This window comes from Melanotaenia boesemani, chromosome 7 (genome assembly GCF_017639745.1).
Source record: "Melanotaenia boesemani isolate fMelBoe1 chromosome 7, fMelBoe1.pri, whole genome shotgun sequence".
In the NCBI taxonomy this organism is placed as follows: Eukaryota; Metazoa; Chordata; class Actinopteri; order Atheriniformes; family Melanotaeniidae; genus Melanotaenia; species Melanotaenia boesemani.
Window position 1 is genome coordinate 24836225 of NC_055688.1, and position 19029 is coordinate 24855253.

At 39.7% G+C, this 19029-nt stretch overlaps 2 protein-coding genes across 3 annotated transcripts in view; both read left to right on the forward strand.

The window, feature by feature from the left end:
* Window positions 1-325: 325 nt before the first annotated feature.
* Window positions 326-3029, forward strand: LOC121643141 (small integral membrane protein 32-like). The gene is made up of 2 exons (XM_041990404.1): window positions 326-975; window positions 1334-3029. The coding sequence occupies exons 1-2, from the start codon at window positions 913-915 to the stop codon at window positions 1694-1696; spliced, it is 426 nt and encodes a 141-aa protein (XP_041846338.1). The 5' UTR covers window positions 326-912; the 3' UTR covers window positions 1697-3029.
* Window positions 3030-4145: 1116 nt separating this feature from the next.
* Window positions 4146-19029, forward strand: part of LOC121642756 (protein diaphanous homolog 1-like) — a 104663-nt gene continuing 89779 nt past the window's right edge. For both annotated transcript variants that reach the window (XM_041989649.1, XM_041989651.1), the window contains exon 1: window positions 4146-4883. In XM_041989649.1, coding sequence (XP_041845583.1) covers window positions 4785-4883 — 99 coding nt within the window. In that variant the 5' untranslated portion in view covers window positions 4146-4784. The remainder of the gene's footprint in view (window positions 4884-19029) is intronic.

The window sequence follows — 19029 nt, forward strand, 5'->3', positions numbered from 1 at the left end:
GGACCAGGGATTTCTCTCATCTGTCTGAAAGTGGGTCTTCATGAGAAACATCCAGATGGATGGATGGATGGATAGATAGATAGATAGATAGATAGATAGATAGATAGATAGATAGATAGATAGATAGATAGATAGATAGATAGATAGATAGATAGATAGATAGATAGATAGATAGATAGATAGATAGATAGAAGGATGTGTGGTCGGTCTCGGGTGACGCGCCTCCTCCTCACCCTCTCCTGATGTGCAATTTTCTCCCTCCTTCCCTCTCTCCCCTCCCTCCCTCTGTCTGCCATACACATGCAACCCAGAGAGAAGATGGGAAGCTGTTCACGACCTGGTGCGCTGATGTGTTTTGTCCTCCATTAATCCCTCCTTTCATCTCGTTTTAGTGGCACTGGGTCGATAAACTCTTAAGGGCAGGCCGTCGGAATAGTATCAAATCAACATGTATCGATCTTTTACTGGATAAAAAAAGGGCAATCAGATGGTCGATATACGCGGATCATTCCCGAGTACTCTGCGCGCAAGCAGTCTTGTTGTGTTGCGCACCACGGCGCACGAGAGTGGCTACATGTGTGCGCACCAGCGGTCGTCGCTGAACTCCATCACTTCTGCCAGACCCCAGAGTCATCAGGATATTGCTGTAGATTATCACAAAAGGTGCTTTGCATAAAAAGAGAAAGATAACACGCGTGGCAGCGCGATTTGGAATTAAATATAATGTGGTGGAAATAGGCAATGTCTTGCTTGGAGATTGATCTGGGCTTAAAAGTGGATTGGACCATACTTGTGTGATGTGACGGGAGACGGTGCGTTAGACCCCCTACTAAGTAACAGCTGTCGACCCGCCGGTTCTTCGCGGCACGTCCTTGGCGGCACTGGAGCAGACAAAGACGGAGACGCTGAGGAATGCGGAGCCCAGATTTTGACTTTTCAACATCACCTGCGGAACTCTTCGCAGCTCGCTCCAAAGTAAGTAAAAAAGACAAAGGATCAAAATCATAGTGTCATACGGTTTGATTATCTTTATTTGATAAGAAATCTCCTGTTTCCACTCCAGCCAACACTTTGTAGTGTATTTTATGTTGCACAGAGTTGATTATATATCAGTTGACCTTGTCAAACATTTGTAGCCAATTTTAAATTAATGTTACTATATGAGTGGAGAAGTAGAGTTTAAAAAATCCCATTGTGAGATTTATTTCTGGTGTTTGTTTTCACGCAGTTTGCGTTGCTGATTGTTTTTTAATCTGTGCTGTTAAAACAGACATAAGCCCCCCAGTCTGACCAATAACCTCGATAACCCTCTCCCTGTGTTTCTATCCTCCAGCCGGTGAGCCCTCGCGGCGCCATGCTGAGGCAGATCCTCCTTAACTCCACCGACGCCCCAGACTTCGACCTGGTGCTCATGGCCCAGTCCACCACACACGCCCCCTCCTCCATGAACGCCTCCCACGGAGGCTCGGTGAGCGTGGCTGCGCTCCTGAGACCCACCACGGGAAGAGGGAGCGGCGGGCTCCGGGAGGGCGAGTTCCACAAACCGGACCTGATCACCTACATAGTCATGTGCCTATTGCTTTTCCTGCTGGTGCTGCTCATTGTGTTCTTCATAAACTGCCAGCTGCGGAACTCTTTCTTCGCCTCCATGCCATATGACAGGTCTCTGAGAGAGGCCCGGACCTCCTACAAGTAGACCTCCCCTACTCCCAAACACACACACACACACACACGCACACACACACAAACCCACGTACCGTAAACCTCTGGAATTTATTGTGACTCCAGTGGAGGAGGAGGTGACGCCAGCATTTCCCTCAACTACTGGAAGTGTCTGGATCTATAACCTGGAATCAATCAGGGGTTTGATTTTTTGCATGTTTCTCTTATTTATCCCTTAAGGACCCACATCTCAGTCCAAACACAGTTAGGGGCATTCCAGAGTGCTGTGACAGGTGGAAAAATAACAGATTCCAAATGTAATTAATGACTCATGTTCTGTACTTTCTGGTACCCAAACATTTCAAACTGAAATGTGAAACAATCATCCTCCACCTGTGCTCCCTAAAAACTGGAACCTCCTTTATTCCAGTATCCTTCCAGGCATGCATTAACTCATCCAACTCCTTACAAATCTGACCTGGCACCTGCAGTACTTGAACCTGGCTCTGTTTTTCTTCTTGAAAACATGACTCACCATAGAGTATGTCAACACAGAAACTACAGTCATCTGTATAGAAAAGAAAAACAAACTATTTTGTTAGGCTGTAACTTGACTGTCTTGTTTTGTGGAATAATCACAACAGGATTTCCAATCTTCAGACAATTACAAAATGAATGAACGAATGCAGGTTGGGGCTACATCACCACATAAAGATGTTGAAATGTCCTCTTTGTCTTTGTGCACATGTAAATTGAAAGGCAACGTTGAAGATGACGCAGCAGCTGTTGATGAAGGGCCAGCTGTTTATCATTTAATGCGTCTGCAGAAGTGTTTATTACAAGCGCCACAGGGTTGCTGGTCTTATCGAGCACTTTCACTTTTAATTAACCTCTCCTGTACAATTTATGGCACCTATACCTCCTGTTTCAGAGAATGAAGACATGAGGCTGAAGTCCTGTGCGATAAACCAAACTCTTGTCTGTTTTAGTGCTACTAGTGATGTACAAATTCTCTCAAATCTTGTTGTTGGAATACATCTCTCACATACCAAAACAGATAAAAGTGTGCCTATCTCTGTAATCCTGTGCCTGTATGTGTGTGTAAGTAAGAGAGGGAGAGGGAGAAAGTACATGTGGGCTCATGGGTTTGTGTATGACAAAGAAGCACCTCAAGAGTTGAACATTACATCTTGATAGGCAAGGGACCTGCAGACAAAAACTGTTTAGAACATTAGTGTCTCCTATGTTTCTTGTGAGGCATTTAATTCCACAGGCATGAGATAAAGATGGTGATTATTCTTTATTTGTGATCAAAATAAATTCTGGATTTGAGAAGCCAAGGAATAAGAGAAGGAATATATATATATATATATATATATATATATATATCTCAAATATCTTTTCATATCTCAAAATAACACTCAGTAGCCCACAGGTTACGCCATAACTACTTCCTACTGTCACGCTCATCATGGTAGTGAAACTGCAGCGCATGCAGTTCACGCATCAACCACTTGGGGGAGCTCCTGGTTTGGTTATTTTCATTCAGAGAGCAGTTGTGTAAAAGGCTCCAGACATTGCAGGAAGGGAGGGCTCACACATGCATAACGAAAAATAAACCGTTTATAGCTCTAAACATAGTTGTTGAGATGTCACATTTACAGAAGATTGTACTTACACACAACATAAAACTGGAAATGAAGCAGAACCTAATAGCCTGTCTACTTATGAAAGAAGTTTACTAATAATGGACATTTTTTATTAGTAATCATGAAAAAGCAGATCATTAAAAGCTCGCAGGTAACTTTTCCTTTTGAAGAAATGTGAGCTAAAATGTTTTATCAAGCAGTGTGCAACATCAAAGATGAAACTAGATGTTTTTAGGCATTGTTAGTTTGTGAGTCATGGTGATAAAAGCCACGTGTCACACATTATTCCTATGTGAGAAGAGAAACAGTGGCAAGGTTTAAAGAATGAGATCACACTGGTTAACCTAAATGGAAACATTCTCTGTTATCCCTTATTATTTTAACATTTATTTACAAATGAATTATGCTTAAATTTAACCAGGAACTCCCTAGTAGTGAACTGATTGAAAAATCCACCTTAGACCATTTCGATTACAGTGCTACCAACTAGAAGATGACATTCCTCGCATCTTTGTTCCGATTAATAGATAAGAGTTGTTATTCTATAGAGTGGTTACTCATCTGACACCTGAACCGATTATAATGATTCTTGAATCCACCCCCGCCCCTTCTCTTCTTTGAAGGTTTTAAAATTCCAGATTGTGACACAATCTATGTTCGAAGTTTTAGACACAAGTCTTGCAAACTCTAAAAGTTCAATATGGGTGTAAATTTGCTTGCCAGACGCTGTCACTGGAGCCCAGCTTGGTGAGCTGTCAGTTAAATGCTCTCAGGTGCAGCTGCAGGTCTCAGGCTCCTCCCCGATCAGCGCTGTCACAAGAACAGGAAGACTCCTTCACCGCTACAGACTCGTCGCTTCCCCGTTGTCACCCAGGGGTTAAAAAGTTAACTAAACTTCAAGCAGTCATGGAAACTAATTTTGGACACAGCGTTGACTCGAGTCATCGATAATAGCAATACGCACGCCGTGTTGTTGTCACCGAAACAACTTGTGGAAGTGAACGGAGAGTTTTTTTTCCGCTTTACTTAACATTATTGTTGACGACAAGCTAGCCTGGCTAAAGCTAACGTTAGCGGGTTTGAATCGCATATTTCGGGGGGTAATATTCACACTGTTAAAGCTTCAGGTTGTGGTATTTGTGGTAGGTGGTAGAGTTACGTCCTCGTTGGTATTTCACACACGCAACAGGTTGTTGTGTACTTCTTCTCCCGAGGACTTTGAGGACTGTGCTTTGAATTTCCCTCCTTCACCGATACAGACAAGCGAGATGGTCGTATGGGTTTCTGCCAAATTATTAGCAACACTGTGCTAATTGAGGCTAGCTACCCCAGAGCATTAGCGTAGGCCCCAGGGAGGTTACACTTTATCGGAAAGTTTTGGGAACATTATCGTTGCGCTGGAAACGAGGAGCTTAACAGCTACACGTGTTTATTTTGACGCACAATTCAAGGGAAACGGATTAATTTATTAATATGGATCAACCCTCGGGGAATTCTGCCTCAGCTGCTGGTCCAAAGAAGGACAAGAAGTCAAAGAAGGGCATCGACGATGGAGACGGGAAAAAGAAATTCGTGAGTATCTATATGATCTATCCCATCAGTCTAACTGGGGCCCAAAAGTGTAACGCCAAAGTCCACTCACAGCTGGTTAGGTTTTCATCCTCTCCAGTTTCACAGAGCACAAACTGACACCTACCTGTAATTACTGTCATCTCCTAAAGCTGCTCACCAGCTGTCAACACAGCGTTTAAAAAAAAAAAAAAAAAAAAAAAAATATCTTCTGTAGTATTGATGATTCGGCTCAAAGCTCTAGGGAGTCTCAACATCTTAAACATAAACTTTTCACATTCCTGACTAATTGCAGCAGGTCAACACATGACTTTTACCATTTTTGCAGACCCTGCTCACTGATTCATTGCTGCAGTCTCTACATGAAAGCTAAGAACAGTAGAAAGTGCTGCATCAAATGAATGAACTAACCTGTGGAAAGGTGTGACTGAAATTTTTTGAGGACGACGTAACCAAAATGTGGTTTCTGCCTGGCTGTGTCAGCAGTTATGACTCTTTGTGTTGTCTGATGGCAGCAGAGTAGTAAGAGTCAACACACTGTCATCAGCCGGGGCAAATTCTTGTGTAATTCAATCCTTGGCCACGTCTGGCAATCGTGAAAACTGATATTGATCAAGGTGGCAAACGGTAACCATAGAGGGTTGGGAAACAAAATAAACCAGTCTATGATGGTACTGGAGACACCTTTTATCCCAATGCAAAGTTGAACAAAGCCTTTAGTTAGATTTTTCTTTTTCTAATGTCTGTATTACTACCTGCTGTTGAGTTTAACAGCCTGAATGGCATGCATAGGGAGTTGTAGTTGGACTTTGTAAAGAGGGACAGTTTTAATGACAAGGGCTGGTGTGTTGCTATCAAATCAAATCAAATCAAATTTTATTTATAAAGCGCTTTTCATGCAAAGGCAACACAAAGTGCTTTACATAGTAGAAATGAATGCATATTAAAATGAAAAAAAAAAAGAAAATCACAGAACAAAAACAATAAGCCCTTTACACACCCAGTTATGTGACAGATTAAACTCCTCCCACCCCCCCGCCCCCCCCCCCCTTCAACCATCCACACACACACACACACACACACACACACACACACACAAACTCTTAATATCTGTCTTTGGCTTGGCGCTATGATTTATCCTACTGTATGAGGTTCTACAGCTTTGTTGCAGCTTTGTAAAGTGTCAAGTTTTCTAAAGAGTAATACATGGCATTGTGATTGTGCGGCTTTAAAAACTATTCAATTTCAAAGATTGGACTGACACATAGCTGTATTAAAAGAAAGTGTTATTGCTAATATTAGCAAAATCTTCCAGTACTGTTAATGCACATTTTAGGATGTGGTTTTCCTTTTAAGTACACATTAGTCATTGAACAGTGCCCTGAGATAACAGTGTACACGAGAGAGAGAGTCCCAGAGGGTGGGTGTATGCCTGTGTAGCTCACCTTAGACTGAAGAATGTCCCTGACTTGTGTATGACTTTGAACCCATTTCAGCACAATTTTGTTTTCATTACACCACAGGTTTATCTTTCTTTTATCTCTCCTTTTTTTCTTTTTTTTTTTACAAAGTTGGAGAAATACGAAAGGTTTACCTGATTTACTTTGTGACATCAGCTCTTAACTTTCTTGCTTCTGCCACTTATTTATCTATGACTTCATCATGCTCCTCTTTCACTTCCTTCTAGGAAATATGTGAGTTGCGTAACACTTGCCCTTTGTGTCATCTCTGTTCAGCTCATAATTTTGTTTTCAGATTTAAAATTCCTGTTTGTGGGAATGATACTATCGTGTCATCTATGAGGCAGTTTAAGTCATTGTTACTTGACACGGTCACACTGTTTCGAAGAATTTAAAAATGATGTTTGTGCTGCTGCGTGTTGTTGGAATGTCTTCTGCTAGGTGTGGCATTTAAACAAATAGTATGGCAGTCATATTTCTACTTTATTCCACTAAATGTGTTTTATTTTTTATTGTGCTGCATCTTAAAAGTCAACATAAAAATTTTCCTAGCTCCCAAACTAATTTGTCTTCAAAAGTTTTACCCTGAGGGGGAAAAAAAACATACTGTGTTGGTGCAATGCTCTCCTGCTGTGTATAAGCCCAAGCAGGTGTATATGAGTTCACACACTGACTGACCTTTGGCAAATGTAACCTTCAGTTGTGGTAGACAGAAATACTTAACATGATTCACTTTGCTTACGCGTGCATCAGTAGCTGAACATAACCCAGGTATTGTGTTTGAAATAAAAGCAGGTCGTTTTAGCATGGCTCCCTATAGAGCCATCTGTGTTCTTCATGTCTGAAGAGATGGAGAGGATCAGCATCAATAAATACTGTTGACATAAACATGCATACTGGCTCAACACAGCAGGCGGGCGCATTGGGGATTAGCTAGGGATCACTGCCTTGGACACTTGTTTGGGATAAAAGGTGGATACTAGATGGTAGATTTTGGCTCTGGTTTAGTGTTTTTTGCAGAGTTCAGCATAAAATCTTTTCCCCACTGACCGCTGCTGTGCTGGTAAAACTTTACAATTTCTTCTAGCTTTTATCCCCTTTCAACATGGTCCTTTTGTTCTTTTCTGTTTTTTTTTTTTTTTTTTTTTTTGTGTAGATTTTTGTTTATAAAAGTTGGATTATTGTAGGGGGGCTGCATGGTGGTGCAACCTGGTGGTTGGCACTGTTGTCTCATAGGCCTGTCGCGATAAGCAATAAGTCAATTAATTGAACGATAAGAAAATAAGAGCACGATAAGTTTGCCGGCCGCGATAATTTTTATTAGTCCCCCCTTTACCATAGACTGTGTATGACAATAGGTTTCACTATGGAGTATTTCGACTAAACGCTCTGGTTTCTTGCGGAGTGATCTCTCTGGTGTCATACTTGACACCAGCATGTTGCAGCACGAGCCGGTAAGCCGCATTTGTTTTGCAGGGCTGCCAACACGCAATGGCCGTGAGACTTGCGTATTTAAGTGGCTTCTCACGCTCTTGCGCTAAACCTCCGATTCTCATGCTGAAATATGTAAATAAGTCGAATGGAGAAATAATAGATGCAAGCACCTCCTCTTTTATCATTTCGCTGCTCCCCACATGTAAGCAGAACACACACATTCTAGCTTACGACGTCAGTACAAAGCCCCCACTTCCTGGTCTACCGTAATAACCCCTGTAATCCGCAGGCACATTACGCAAATAGAGTCAGCCTATATACTAGCGTATTTGACAAAATACACATTAAGAGCAATGCCGGCTAATCGAGAGGTTTGGGAGGATTCCCAGTGGGCCGCATTACTTTTGGGCCGGCGTCCCGGCGTATGTGAAAAGGCGCTTTTATTTATTTAGTTTATTGATCTTTGAAAATGTGTACTTGCATTATTATGGCATATGTCATTATATTAGTTGAGAATGGTCTCAAAATGACACATTAGCGCTTTGCGCAATATTATCGTTTATCCCGATAATTTCTGAGAAAATTTATCGTACAGCTAAATTTGTTATCGTGACAGACCTATTGTCTCACTGTAAAAATCTTCCTCTTTCTACTTGGCACTTACATGTTATCCCTGTATCAGTGTGGGTTCTGTCCATATACTCCAGGTACCCTGAGTCAGGCCTCATGTCATAGTTGTGAAACATGCATGCTAGGTTAACTGGAGACCTAAATCGACGACAGTGTGAAGGTTTGTGTGTATGGTTGTTTTTCTTATTTGTGTCTAACATGCCTAGAGTGTACTCCACTTCTCATTTAATGTTAGATGGCATAGGTTTCAGGCCCTCTTATGATTCTGGACTAAGCGGGTTCAGAAAATGGAAGGCTGGAAAGTATTGTTTACTATTAGCTGTCTCTGACAAAGGTGCCATCTGACTAGCAGCATAAATCAGCATCTGTGGTTATACAGATATTGAAGTTAGAGTCGCTCTGTGTTTTAATGCACCCACCATTTATCCTGGATGCTTAAAAACTATTAGTCACAAGTACAAAAATCAAAACACTTCTAATTAAGCTGATCCCTTCTGTGTTTTTTACATTTGGTTATGGTGTTTTTTTTTGTTTTTTTTTTTTTTTTTTGTACACAAATAATCAACTTTGTTAGAGTATTGAGTACTGGTCTATAAGTTGTGTTTTTTCTCATCTTAGAAGTCTGGTTAATTGCCAAGATAAGTGCATCCATTTTCAAGCGTGACATTTTCCATCTGCCTGTGACTTAGTGCAGTAGTGCACCTACATCCTGGGGGAACCACCTCAGCAAATGCTTAATCTACTATACTGTCAAATTAAGCCAGTCAGGTCACGACTCTTCTGTTACACCTAAGTCTGACTGAAATGCTCATAGTCAAGTACAGCGATTGTTACTTCTACCTCTCTGTGTTTTCACATTTTTGCACACACTTACCTAGGAACAGACACAGTTGTCTGTACTTGCCTGTCCTGGCCTGTACATTTCAAGGGTAAGAAGAGCGTAATGTGATGTGAATAGTAGAAAGACTTGGTGCCAACATGAAACCAGAGTGGTTAATTGACTTATAGTGGCAGGGACTGCTTGGCTCAGACTGAATGACAGTATTTTAGATTGCAAACTAGAGCAAGGAAAGCAAGTTAGTCACTGTTAAGTAGGTAAGAAGGGACAGGGGGAGGCAGCAGGAGAAGGGAAAAGAGGCCAGAAAATAAAAATGCAGAAAAGAAGATTAAGGAAGGTAGAAAATGTGCTTTTGTGTGGGCGTAGTCAGCGATAATGACAAGCTGCAGATGCCGTGAAGCTTGAATTACTGAAAGTATTCTAAAAACATAGTTACATTATGAAAAGTTACTAAATCACACACATTAGGGACATATTATGTAAGCAGTCCAAGCATGTTGCACCGGTGGCCACACCCTAAGCCGCTGCCATTGCTTCTCGTTGTTTATTACATACCAAAGATAAAACTACTTATAGAGCTGATTTTGATTTGGGCAGAAATGCGACAGGCTGTTTTTGCACCGAGAAAAAGTTGTTTTTTAAAAAAAAAAAAAACTTTTAACACATGGGGTCCTTCACCACAACAAAACAGTGGAAATCTTTATTATTTCCAGTAACAAACTTTCGCCCTTTGTGCTCTCAGACTCCAGCATACTCGTGGACTTAGTTACTCTACATCCAATATATTTCTACCTCCCCAGGGGCAAAGATTGTAAGCTATAACAACATCAATGGATAGCATTACATTGTTTTTCCAGACTGTGTGTGACCATTATTTCTGATATGCATGACTTTCTGAGAGGATTAGGCTGGTTTATTATTTTTTGACAATGCCATAGAAGTCACAAGCCACAAGCAGGACAGAGAATTAAGAATGAAAATTTAAAGGCAGTATAACATTGCAGAAGTAGGAATGAAACAAAACAAAGAAAACCATCTAAAATAAAACAACACATTGGAAAAAGGGTATAAAACCACATGGTAATTGCTCTCTCAAGACACTAAACGCTACATTTTGTGTCATGATGATATTTAACGCAGCAGTTCTGGGCCAGTATGTCTGTTTCCCAGTGATTCAGTGGTGATGTTGAATCGTAACTGTTCAACAAGCAAGTCAACAAAACAGACTGAATATTTAGGAGTTACTTGAATTATATGGTCGGGGGATAAGCCTGGTGAAAAGTCTTGTATGCCTTTCACCTGCTATCAATCAACTGTTAGGTGTGAACATATGAGAACTTCAATACTTCCTAACACATGTCAAACATGCAATGTGGATACTACAATCCTACAACACTGAATCTTGTGTGGTGTGAACTTGTTTAAAGTTAGTGATAAATATGTGTCAGGAAAAATATATTTTAGGAATTAATATTATTTAAAAAAAATAGCTACATAATGCCAGACAATAATGATCAATAAAAGAATTTTTTCCAACCCCTGCTTCTTTTTTTTTTTTTTTTTTTTAATAAAGAAACATTAATGATTAAATTAAAAATTTTAATACCTCTGTCATTTACCCAGAAGTAAAATGAGCAGCATGTCCAAACCTGTCAAAACTATACACCAAGAGTGAGGGCAATGATTAATGAGCATAGAAATCTGCTTTGTTCTCACTTTGCACCTTGAATGATAGCAGAGCTGCATTTTTCCTCCGACTCTTGTCCTGACTGGATGTGATATCTGAGTCGTGTAATGAAAATGTTATTGACCAATTTGTTGGAACAGGCGCACACTGGAATGTTGAGCCACTACAGGTTTGAAATACCATTCTAAGAATAGAATATCTCCTTCACCTTGGTGGTTGTTTGATACGTGGTTTTTTTTTCCCCCAAATGTCAAACTTTTGCCTGTTATATTTGTGAGCTGCTTTTGTATGTCTGCACTACATCAGGAGACCTTACTACAGCTGTAATAGTAGGTTGGCAACATGCAATTAACTGGAACATGCTGTACAGTTAGACATGAAACTTCTCTTTGGCTTGCTCTGTGATCCCCACACAGTTACTGCCAGAAGAGCCCATTTTTGATTGCACTCTTCCAGAATGGTAACTATAACAGACCTTGTTCTGTCAGTTATAACATGGTAGTACAATTAACTTTAAAAACCAGAAAGCCAAGGTGTGCGTCTATTTCCTTTAGTTTCTAACTACTGTTCCCTGGATGGATTGCTGATTGAGATTTCCAATAAAGTTTATTGCCAACTTAGCAACTTGTCTGTAAAATTAGAAAGTTCAGGGCTCCAGACTAAGACCAAATGGTCGCATTTTGCGACTTAAATGTGAGACAGTGCAGGTGAATTTTTTTATCTACTCACACAATGGCAACCAATGCATTTGTTGTAGTAGTTATAATTGAATTTATTTTGTCTCCTCCCCTCTTCAGCCCACTAGTTCACAGTAATGTGCAAATTAGCTGCTGGTTTGCAGATTCAGACTAACTTCAATACAAGAAAAGGAGACAAACACCAATGAAAAACACGACAGGTAACGTGCATGTGAGCGGGGACAAATGACCACTGTGATTGGCTTATGTGTGGAAAGAGACGGGTCTTGAGGGGAATTTATTATGTAGAGTTGTATCAGTCCCTGAAGCTGTGCATTGCCAGGAACTAAATGGACAAGTCATACCATGCGCTATGGGGGATGATGGTGACAAAGTTGCCGTTCTGCTTTGACTACAAAGTGAATATCAAATCTGATTTGATTTGACAAATTCTATGTCTACTTGTTTTGTATTAGTGTGGCCAGTAAGTTGTTTTTTTATGTTGTGTCAACCGCTGCATAAAAAATGTAAATTGTAAACACTGTGATTTCTGAATTTATTATTCAAGTATTTATCAATAATACAGTGAAAATGAAAGGAAAGGAAATGTGAATGTTTGCTTTGCAAGGCGATTTTCAGTGTGCGCCCCTGAATTTTCTGCTTGCGCTCCTAAAAATTTAAGTTAGGGGCCACTGTGCTCCTCGTGAAAAAAAGTTAGTCTGGAGCCATGAAGTTTTTAGATCTTTCTAACAGCACTTAAAAAAAGTGACAAGCGACACATTAAGTGACTTTTTATGGTGTTATCAAAGATTTTAAGACTGATGTGAAAACACTTATTGTTTACTCTACTCAATGAGTCGTGAGTACTACTGCAGTCCCCTCCCCCATCTAGAAACCATCACAAGCAGCTCTGAGCTGCAGGAATACCAGATTTTCTCTTTTGCTCCATAACCAGCCTGAAAATTAATTGCATGAAGCTGCTACTGACTGATCACACCTTTTACAGTCATATATTAATGCCTTTTATTGTAGATTTTTTGTTTTTACTTAATTAATCTAGTATAAAATAATAGATAATATTAAAGTTGTTCTATTGTTGACTTGATCCCGTCTCAAGTATTGTGAACAAAAGGACACGTATGTAAATAACACCAACTACTAGTTCTTTTTTTCATTTTTGCAGTACAGTGAACAGTCTGAGAACACTATTTGCGACACCATGAAGATTATCTCTGCACAAACTACTAGAGCTTTAAAATAATACATTTATTTTACATTTGTTAATGTCTTATATTTAGTAATATATTTTTGTTGTATGGTTTGGATTGGATTGTTTTTGTTGTGTTTTGACATTGATTTAAAAAAAAAAAAAAAAAAAAGAAAATATAGCAGGGGTGTCAAACTCAAATACACAGTGGGCCAAAATGAAAAAATTGGAACAAGTTGAGGGGTCAATGTGTAATAATTTATTTATTTTTTTTAAATGACCTTATTGCACACATTTAACCTTGTGCTAACAAAGCCTGTTAGTTTTTGCCTATAAAACATTAATCATTAATTAAAAAAAAAAATCTGTTCAAACTTACAGTTTGCCCTAAAAAATGTAAAACCTCAGGCGCTTCGAGGGTTAATAACACTTCAACCGTTTGGAGACTTTTTTCCTGACCAGATGCTCTAATCTGTCGAGGTGCTTCTTTTCAAAGTGTCTTCTTACGTTGTTTTCTATTATTACAGCCCCTCTGTCTCCACCGGGCACTCAGCTTTGTGTTTTACATACGCAAACATGTTCTGTTTTCAAAGTCCACTTTTCCTTCAGTCATTTATGGGGTGAGGGGTTGTTGACAAAGGTGAGCAGCTCAGTCAGGCTGCTAGAAAAGGAGCGAGGTAAGCGCTCGCGGTCTTGACGCGCTATTGTGGGAATTGTAGTATTATGGTAGTGTGTGCGCTTTATCAGCGGGCCAGCTCAAATAGTGATTAGATATGATCACGCAGGCCAAAAATAATTCATTCACGGGCCAGATGTGGCTATATATGCTCTATAGTATCGAAAATAGTATTGAGCACCATCCTTAGTATTGGTATCGAGTTTGAAATTTTTGTGTCGTGACAACCCTAGTGACATCCACATCACAAACATGGTATAATGAGCAGTGAAATGCCTTGTGCACCTGCAGGCGCTTACACATAACAAAAAACAGGGCCAGACGTGCAAATGAAAATATACATTTTAATATAACTATGATTAAAAAAATATGTGCACATGTCTGTGTCAGTTAAGGATGCGGATGGCCTGAAGAAAGAAGCTCTTCCTCATCCTGTCTGTATGAGCCTTAAGGCACCGGTGTGAACAGTCTATGGCAGGAGTGAGTGGGTTCTTTAAGGATTCTGGTGGCCCTAGTTCTGCAGTGTTTGTAAATGTCCTGTAGGTGGGGGTGAGTGGTTCTGATGATCCGTTCAGCTAAGAGGACTACCCTCCTGATGGCCAGAATGTCCCCCTTGGAGCTGCTCCCCATCCATGTGATGATGCTCCCTGTAAGGATACTCTTCACAGTGCAGGTGTAAAAGTTCTTGAGTATTCTCATCGGGAGTCTGAAGTACTGCAGACATCTCTGGTGTCATAAACGCTTAAACGTAACACCTTCTACACCACAGTGTTGATGTGAGTAGTCCATGTCAGATCCTCTGAGATGTTAACCCAGCAAACTTTACAATGATGTTGTCTTATGATGTCATTGAGCAGTTGTAGGTGTACATCAGGGGGCTGAGTACACACCCTGGAAGAGCTCCAGTGTTCAGGGGGAGGGGGAAAGAGGTGTGGTTGCCTGCATGGACCACTTGTATTCTGCCAGTCAGGAAGCTGAGGACCCATGTGCACAGAGAAGAGTTCAGTTTGAGGTCATTCAGCTATGTGGCCAGAATGTGTTGAACGCCAATTAATAATCTACAAAACGTTTTCTCATATAGTTCCCTCTCCCAGAGTCCAGGTGGGTGACTGCTATGTGGAGAGGTTAAAGATGGTGGTGAACACTGGTGCACAGGCTCTCAAGGCACGTCTGGTAATCTCATCTGGTTCTGAAGTCTTCCTGGTGTTCGCCCTCCTGACGTTATGCTCCGTCACAGTGAGCTCCGCTTCCTCCACTTCCTGAAGTTGGCTTGTTCTCCATTGATGTTGTTGCTGGAGCTCTGCAGGATTTTGCTGGGCCAAGTGGAGTCAGAAATCTGTGTTCCTGAGTAGTCTGCCAATTTTTTAAGTGTGCACTTCTGTCTAAAGTGATGTAGCACAGTGCAGTCATGGTTAAAAAGTTATAAATAATAAGAAAAACATTAATATGTACAAAAAACGTTGGAGCAGGCATGATAGCTACTGCTTCCACCAGTGTCATCTTAATTCTAGTTATTGATGATAAGTCAGAGTTCTTTTTCATTTCATGCTTAAGATTGAACTGTACTCTTTCAGTGGATCATTACTGACATGTTTGTATTCTTTTTGACAGCATCACAGTATTTGAGTGCCTCAACACTTTAAGTACGGAAAAAAATATATGAAATACACGCTATGATTTTAACACTGGGAAAGTAGGCGACCTCTGATGTGTTCCTTGGTTTGCTTAGCTCTTTGGAAATGGAAATTAATTACAAGCAAAAGTCTTGTAATTTTCTATCCAGTAGCCTACTACAAAGAAATACATTAAATTACTGAAGCCATTAGAATCCTTTTGTTTTCTTTAATTTATTTTAGAACTGGCCCAATTGCACTAATACCTGTCTGAGCATAGTAATTGACATTCTGTCAATCAATATTCAGATTCCTTTCCTTTGTTTTCATGTCTAACATTTAGTGCAATTTCGTTGTAACAATGCAATATAATATGCATAACTAGATTTTTCATTAATGTGAAATTACTTAGAAATACAGATCATTGTGTTTTATTGTATTAAAATGAACAATTTATATCCAAAAGGATTTTTACCCTTTTCTGTGCTACTGCATTAGCCAATAAGGGGAAAATTACACTGTGGAATATCAGCAAATGATTTCTAGACAGACCTTTAATTTCATTGTATCATCTGACATCTGCTATTACCAGCAATGACGTTGCAAGAGAGACCTGGCATTAGGCTATGATGGCAAGTCAAGCATCTGGTTGTATTTAGAATAAATGTAATATTTGCAAAGATGGCCTCAGAAAAAGAGTGCCAGGTATTGTACATGTACAACTTTGGCAAAAGATATGAACACTAATCAGCAGCTTTTCTGTGCTTCAGTTGGAATCTGCATGTGAACAAAGTATAACTCAGACATGGCAAGTCATGTTGTCATACAACTACAACCCTAGTAAATCTTTGTTTATTTGATCCATATTGGTAAATTCTTACTGATTGAAAGATGTGCCCTTGCAACATTCTACTCCAATGAATTTGTTGGGTAGGGTTGCTTTTGATGTATAAATAAACTTTTGTATGAAACCATTTTTCAAAGACTGTATAAAATGAGCTGGGCCTGTCACCAGTTAACTTCTATACTGAACAAAACGAGAACATTCTGTCGCTTCTCTTCCGGGTTCCTGTCAGATAGAGCATTTTACAGTCGTGTCACTGATGTGATGTGACTCAAATTCATGTCTTCCTTCCTGCAACTTCTGCTCTGCATGTTTTATAGAATGAAACAGTGAGACTGAAGCAGACGTTTCTGTTCCTGTGTCATCAGTTGTCATGCTAACTCAAGGAGGTTGTTTGGAGTGACTGAAAATTTACCACAGGCTGTAACATCTGCTGTGAGCTGAAGGCGTACTGGTTAACATAATAGAAAATACAGCTACTGTACTTTTCAGCATTTTTTTTTTTTCTTAAAATTACTCTGACCTCCAGGGTATTCAGTTGTAAATGTCAGCCGTTTTTTTTTTTTTCTTTAAAAGCCATATGCAGATACAGCAGTGTTTCTACACTTTTATTATTTCTCAAATTCGCAGGGGTGTTAACAGGAAGTTGTGTAAAAATAGTGAACATGATGCTTCCTCATTTGACTCTATTATTGCTTACCCATATCTCTCTCATTCACCCTTTCCATAAATTGTACAAGAAAGTACTACTGGGATTGCAAATATGTAGACCTTTTTTTTTTTTTTAGAACTCTGCATGCATGGGTGCTTTTGAGGCATTGTTTCAGGGGGTCTTTCTTGGTGTGAAGCAAGTTTAGTAAGTTTAGTTAGTAAGTTAAAGTAACATGTACATTTTAATATATATATGTGTATATATATATATATGATATAAATTAAAATAATTTTTACCGTAATTGTTACTTGTGCTCTGTGTGAGGGGCTTAGTCAGGATACTTGGGCTGTCCATATTTTCTGGCTAAGCTTTATTCAAAAGAAGAGAGGTGGTGAAACACAGTCTTTGGTCAGGAGTCGGGTGAGCCAGATGTAGTGTTGCATTCATAAGGCTTTTTTTGTAAACCTCTTTCTCTTGGGAGGTCTTCTAGTGATGGGAGATCCAGGGCTACACGTGCAGCCGGCATGGAAGCTACTGCGAGTAATGTGACAGAGTTACAGAGCTCTGAAGGTTTTGAGCTAAACTGGCTGTCTCTTTTAAATCACCGATGCCTGTGCATTCATTAAATAAATAAATAAAAAAAAGCCTTGCTTTACTTGTCTTTTGCATTGTCTAACCTCTGCTGAGTCTTCATGTAACATTTATTCAGTTTTTGACACAACAGGTAATCATTACAACGCATACCCATCAATCAAAAATTAGACATAAGTTACTGCAATAAGTTGCAGTCTCATTTTAGATGTTTATGCATGGCAGTTATTCTGCTGCGGTAGGCCGTTTCCGTTTTGCTAAAATTATTATTATTAGGTCTCTTATTAGTACTGTAAGAACTGTCCTTATATTGGAAGGCTTTGTCCAGCCTTTTTCACATGAACATTCATTTTCTGCACTTAATTTTAAGAAGTTATATATGCTACAAAAATGACAGTCGACATAACTGATTTATGCAAAAGGAGCTGAAGGAAATTTCCAAGTATATATGTATAACTAATCTCCCTGTCTTTTGAACAGTCAGCAGAAAGCTGGATAGACAGACCTGTGACTGATCCTTACAGATATGACTGTTCTCAACACTGTGTGTTACCTGCGTTGTGTATGGGGGGACTTAGTTGGGATTACAGTGTCAATCCTTGTCAGTGACTCTCTGTCTTCCCTTTAGAGATTACAGCTAATCTCAAGGTTGCTCCCTGTACAGACATGACTGTTTCAAAAAGCACAAACAAGCCAACTAACAACAACAAAAAAGAAAAATTCCAGCTGAACGTAGACACATTCGGTTTCAAAGAAAAACTCAGATGCAGAAGTTACACTGTATAAATCATATTAAGTAATAGTTCATAAACTAGCATTGTTTTGAGATTTGTAGCAGCAAACACCACAACAGCAGGTTTTGGTGTTTGTGAGGGAACGCTCATATGTGCTAACTGATTCTCATCAGTTCACCACCCGAGTTTTCTATATAGTAATGACTAGGAAGTGAGAGGTAAGCTGAGGTTAGTGAGGCGTGCATGAAACCAGTCAGCTTGCAAAGCTTCAGCTTGTTCGGAAGCATTACAGAATCAAGCAGAGGATGTTAGTTGGTTTACTTCCAACAGAACTAGGAAAAGCCAACTGTGAATAAGCTTCAGCTTAATTTGTCCTTCAAAATCAAATTACATATTGAATTTAAAAAAAAAAAAAAAAAACTTAAACAGTAACCCCAGCTACTCAAATCATTTAATTTAATTGATTCTTAATGGTTTGATTAAATTTATTCACCTGTACAGCACTTTGGTCCACTGTGGTTATTTTAAAGTGCTTTTATAAATAAATTTGTATTGCAGTAATAAAAATGTCCATGTATATTTATACATAACTTTTGAATAATTTACAATAGACAATCCATGGTACCATCCACTTAGCCTCTTTGGCATAATAATAATAATCTGGGTTGTAAATGGCCGATACTTTTATAGCGCTTTTATTCAAAGCGCTTTATATGTACGTCACATTCACCCATTCACACACTGATGGCGGAATCTACCGTGCAAGGCGCTCAATCATGACCCATCAGGAGCAATTAGTGGTTCAGTGTCTTTCTTAGGGACACTTTGACATGAGCTCACCGGGCCAGGATCGAACCAGCAACCCTAGGGATGCAAGACGACCACTCTACCCACTGAGCCATGCCGCCCTGGTTGTAATGGTGTTCAATTTGTATTTTGGGGTGTGATGGATGGAACATATGTTCAATGCTGCTGCCACTTCAAGATGACATTGCTTACTAAGTGTTTTTACTGGGCTTATGTGGTGTTGAAGAAACTGTTTTTGTGGTATTTAGTATTTTTTTTCCCAAGATATGCATTGGAATCACAATGGAACTCTCCCAAAA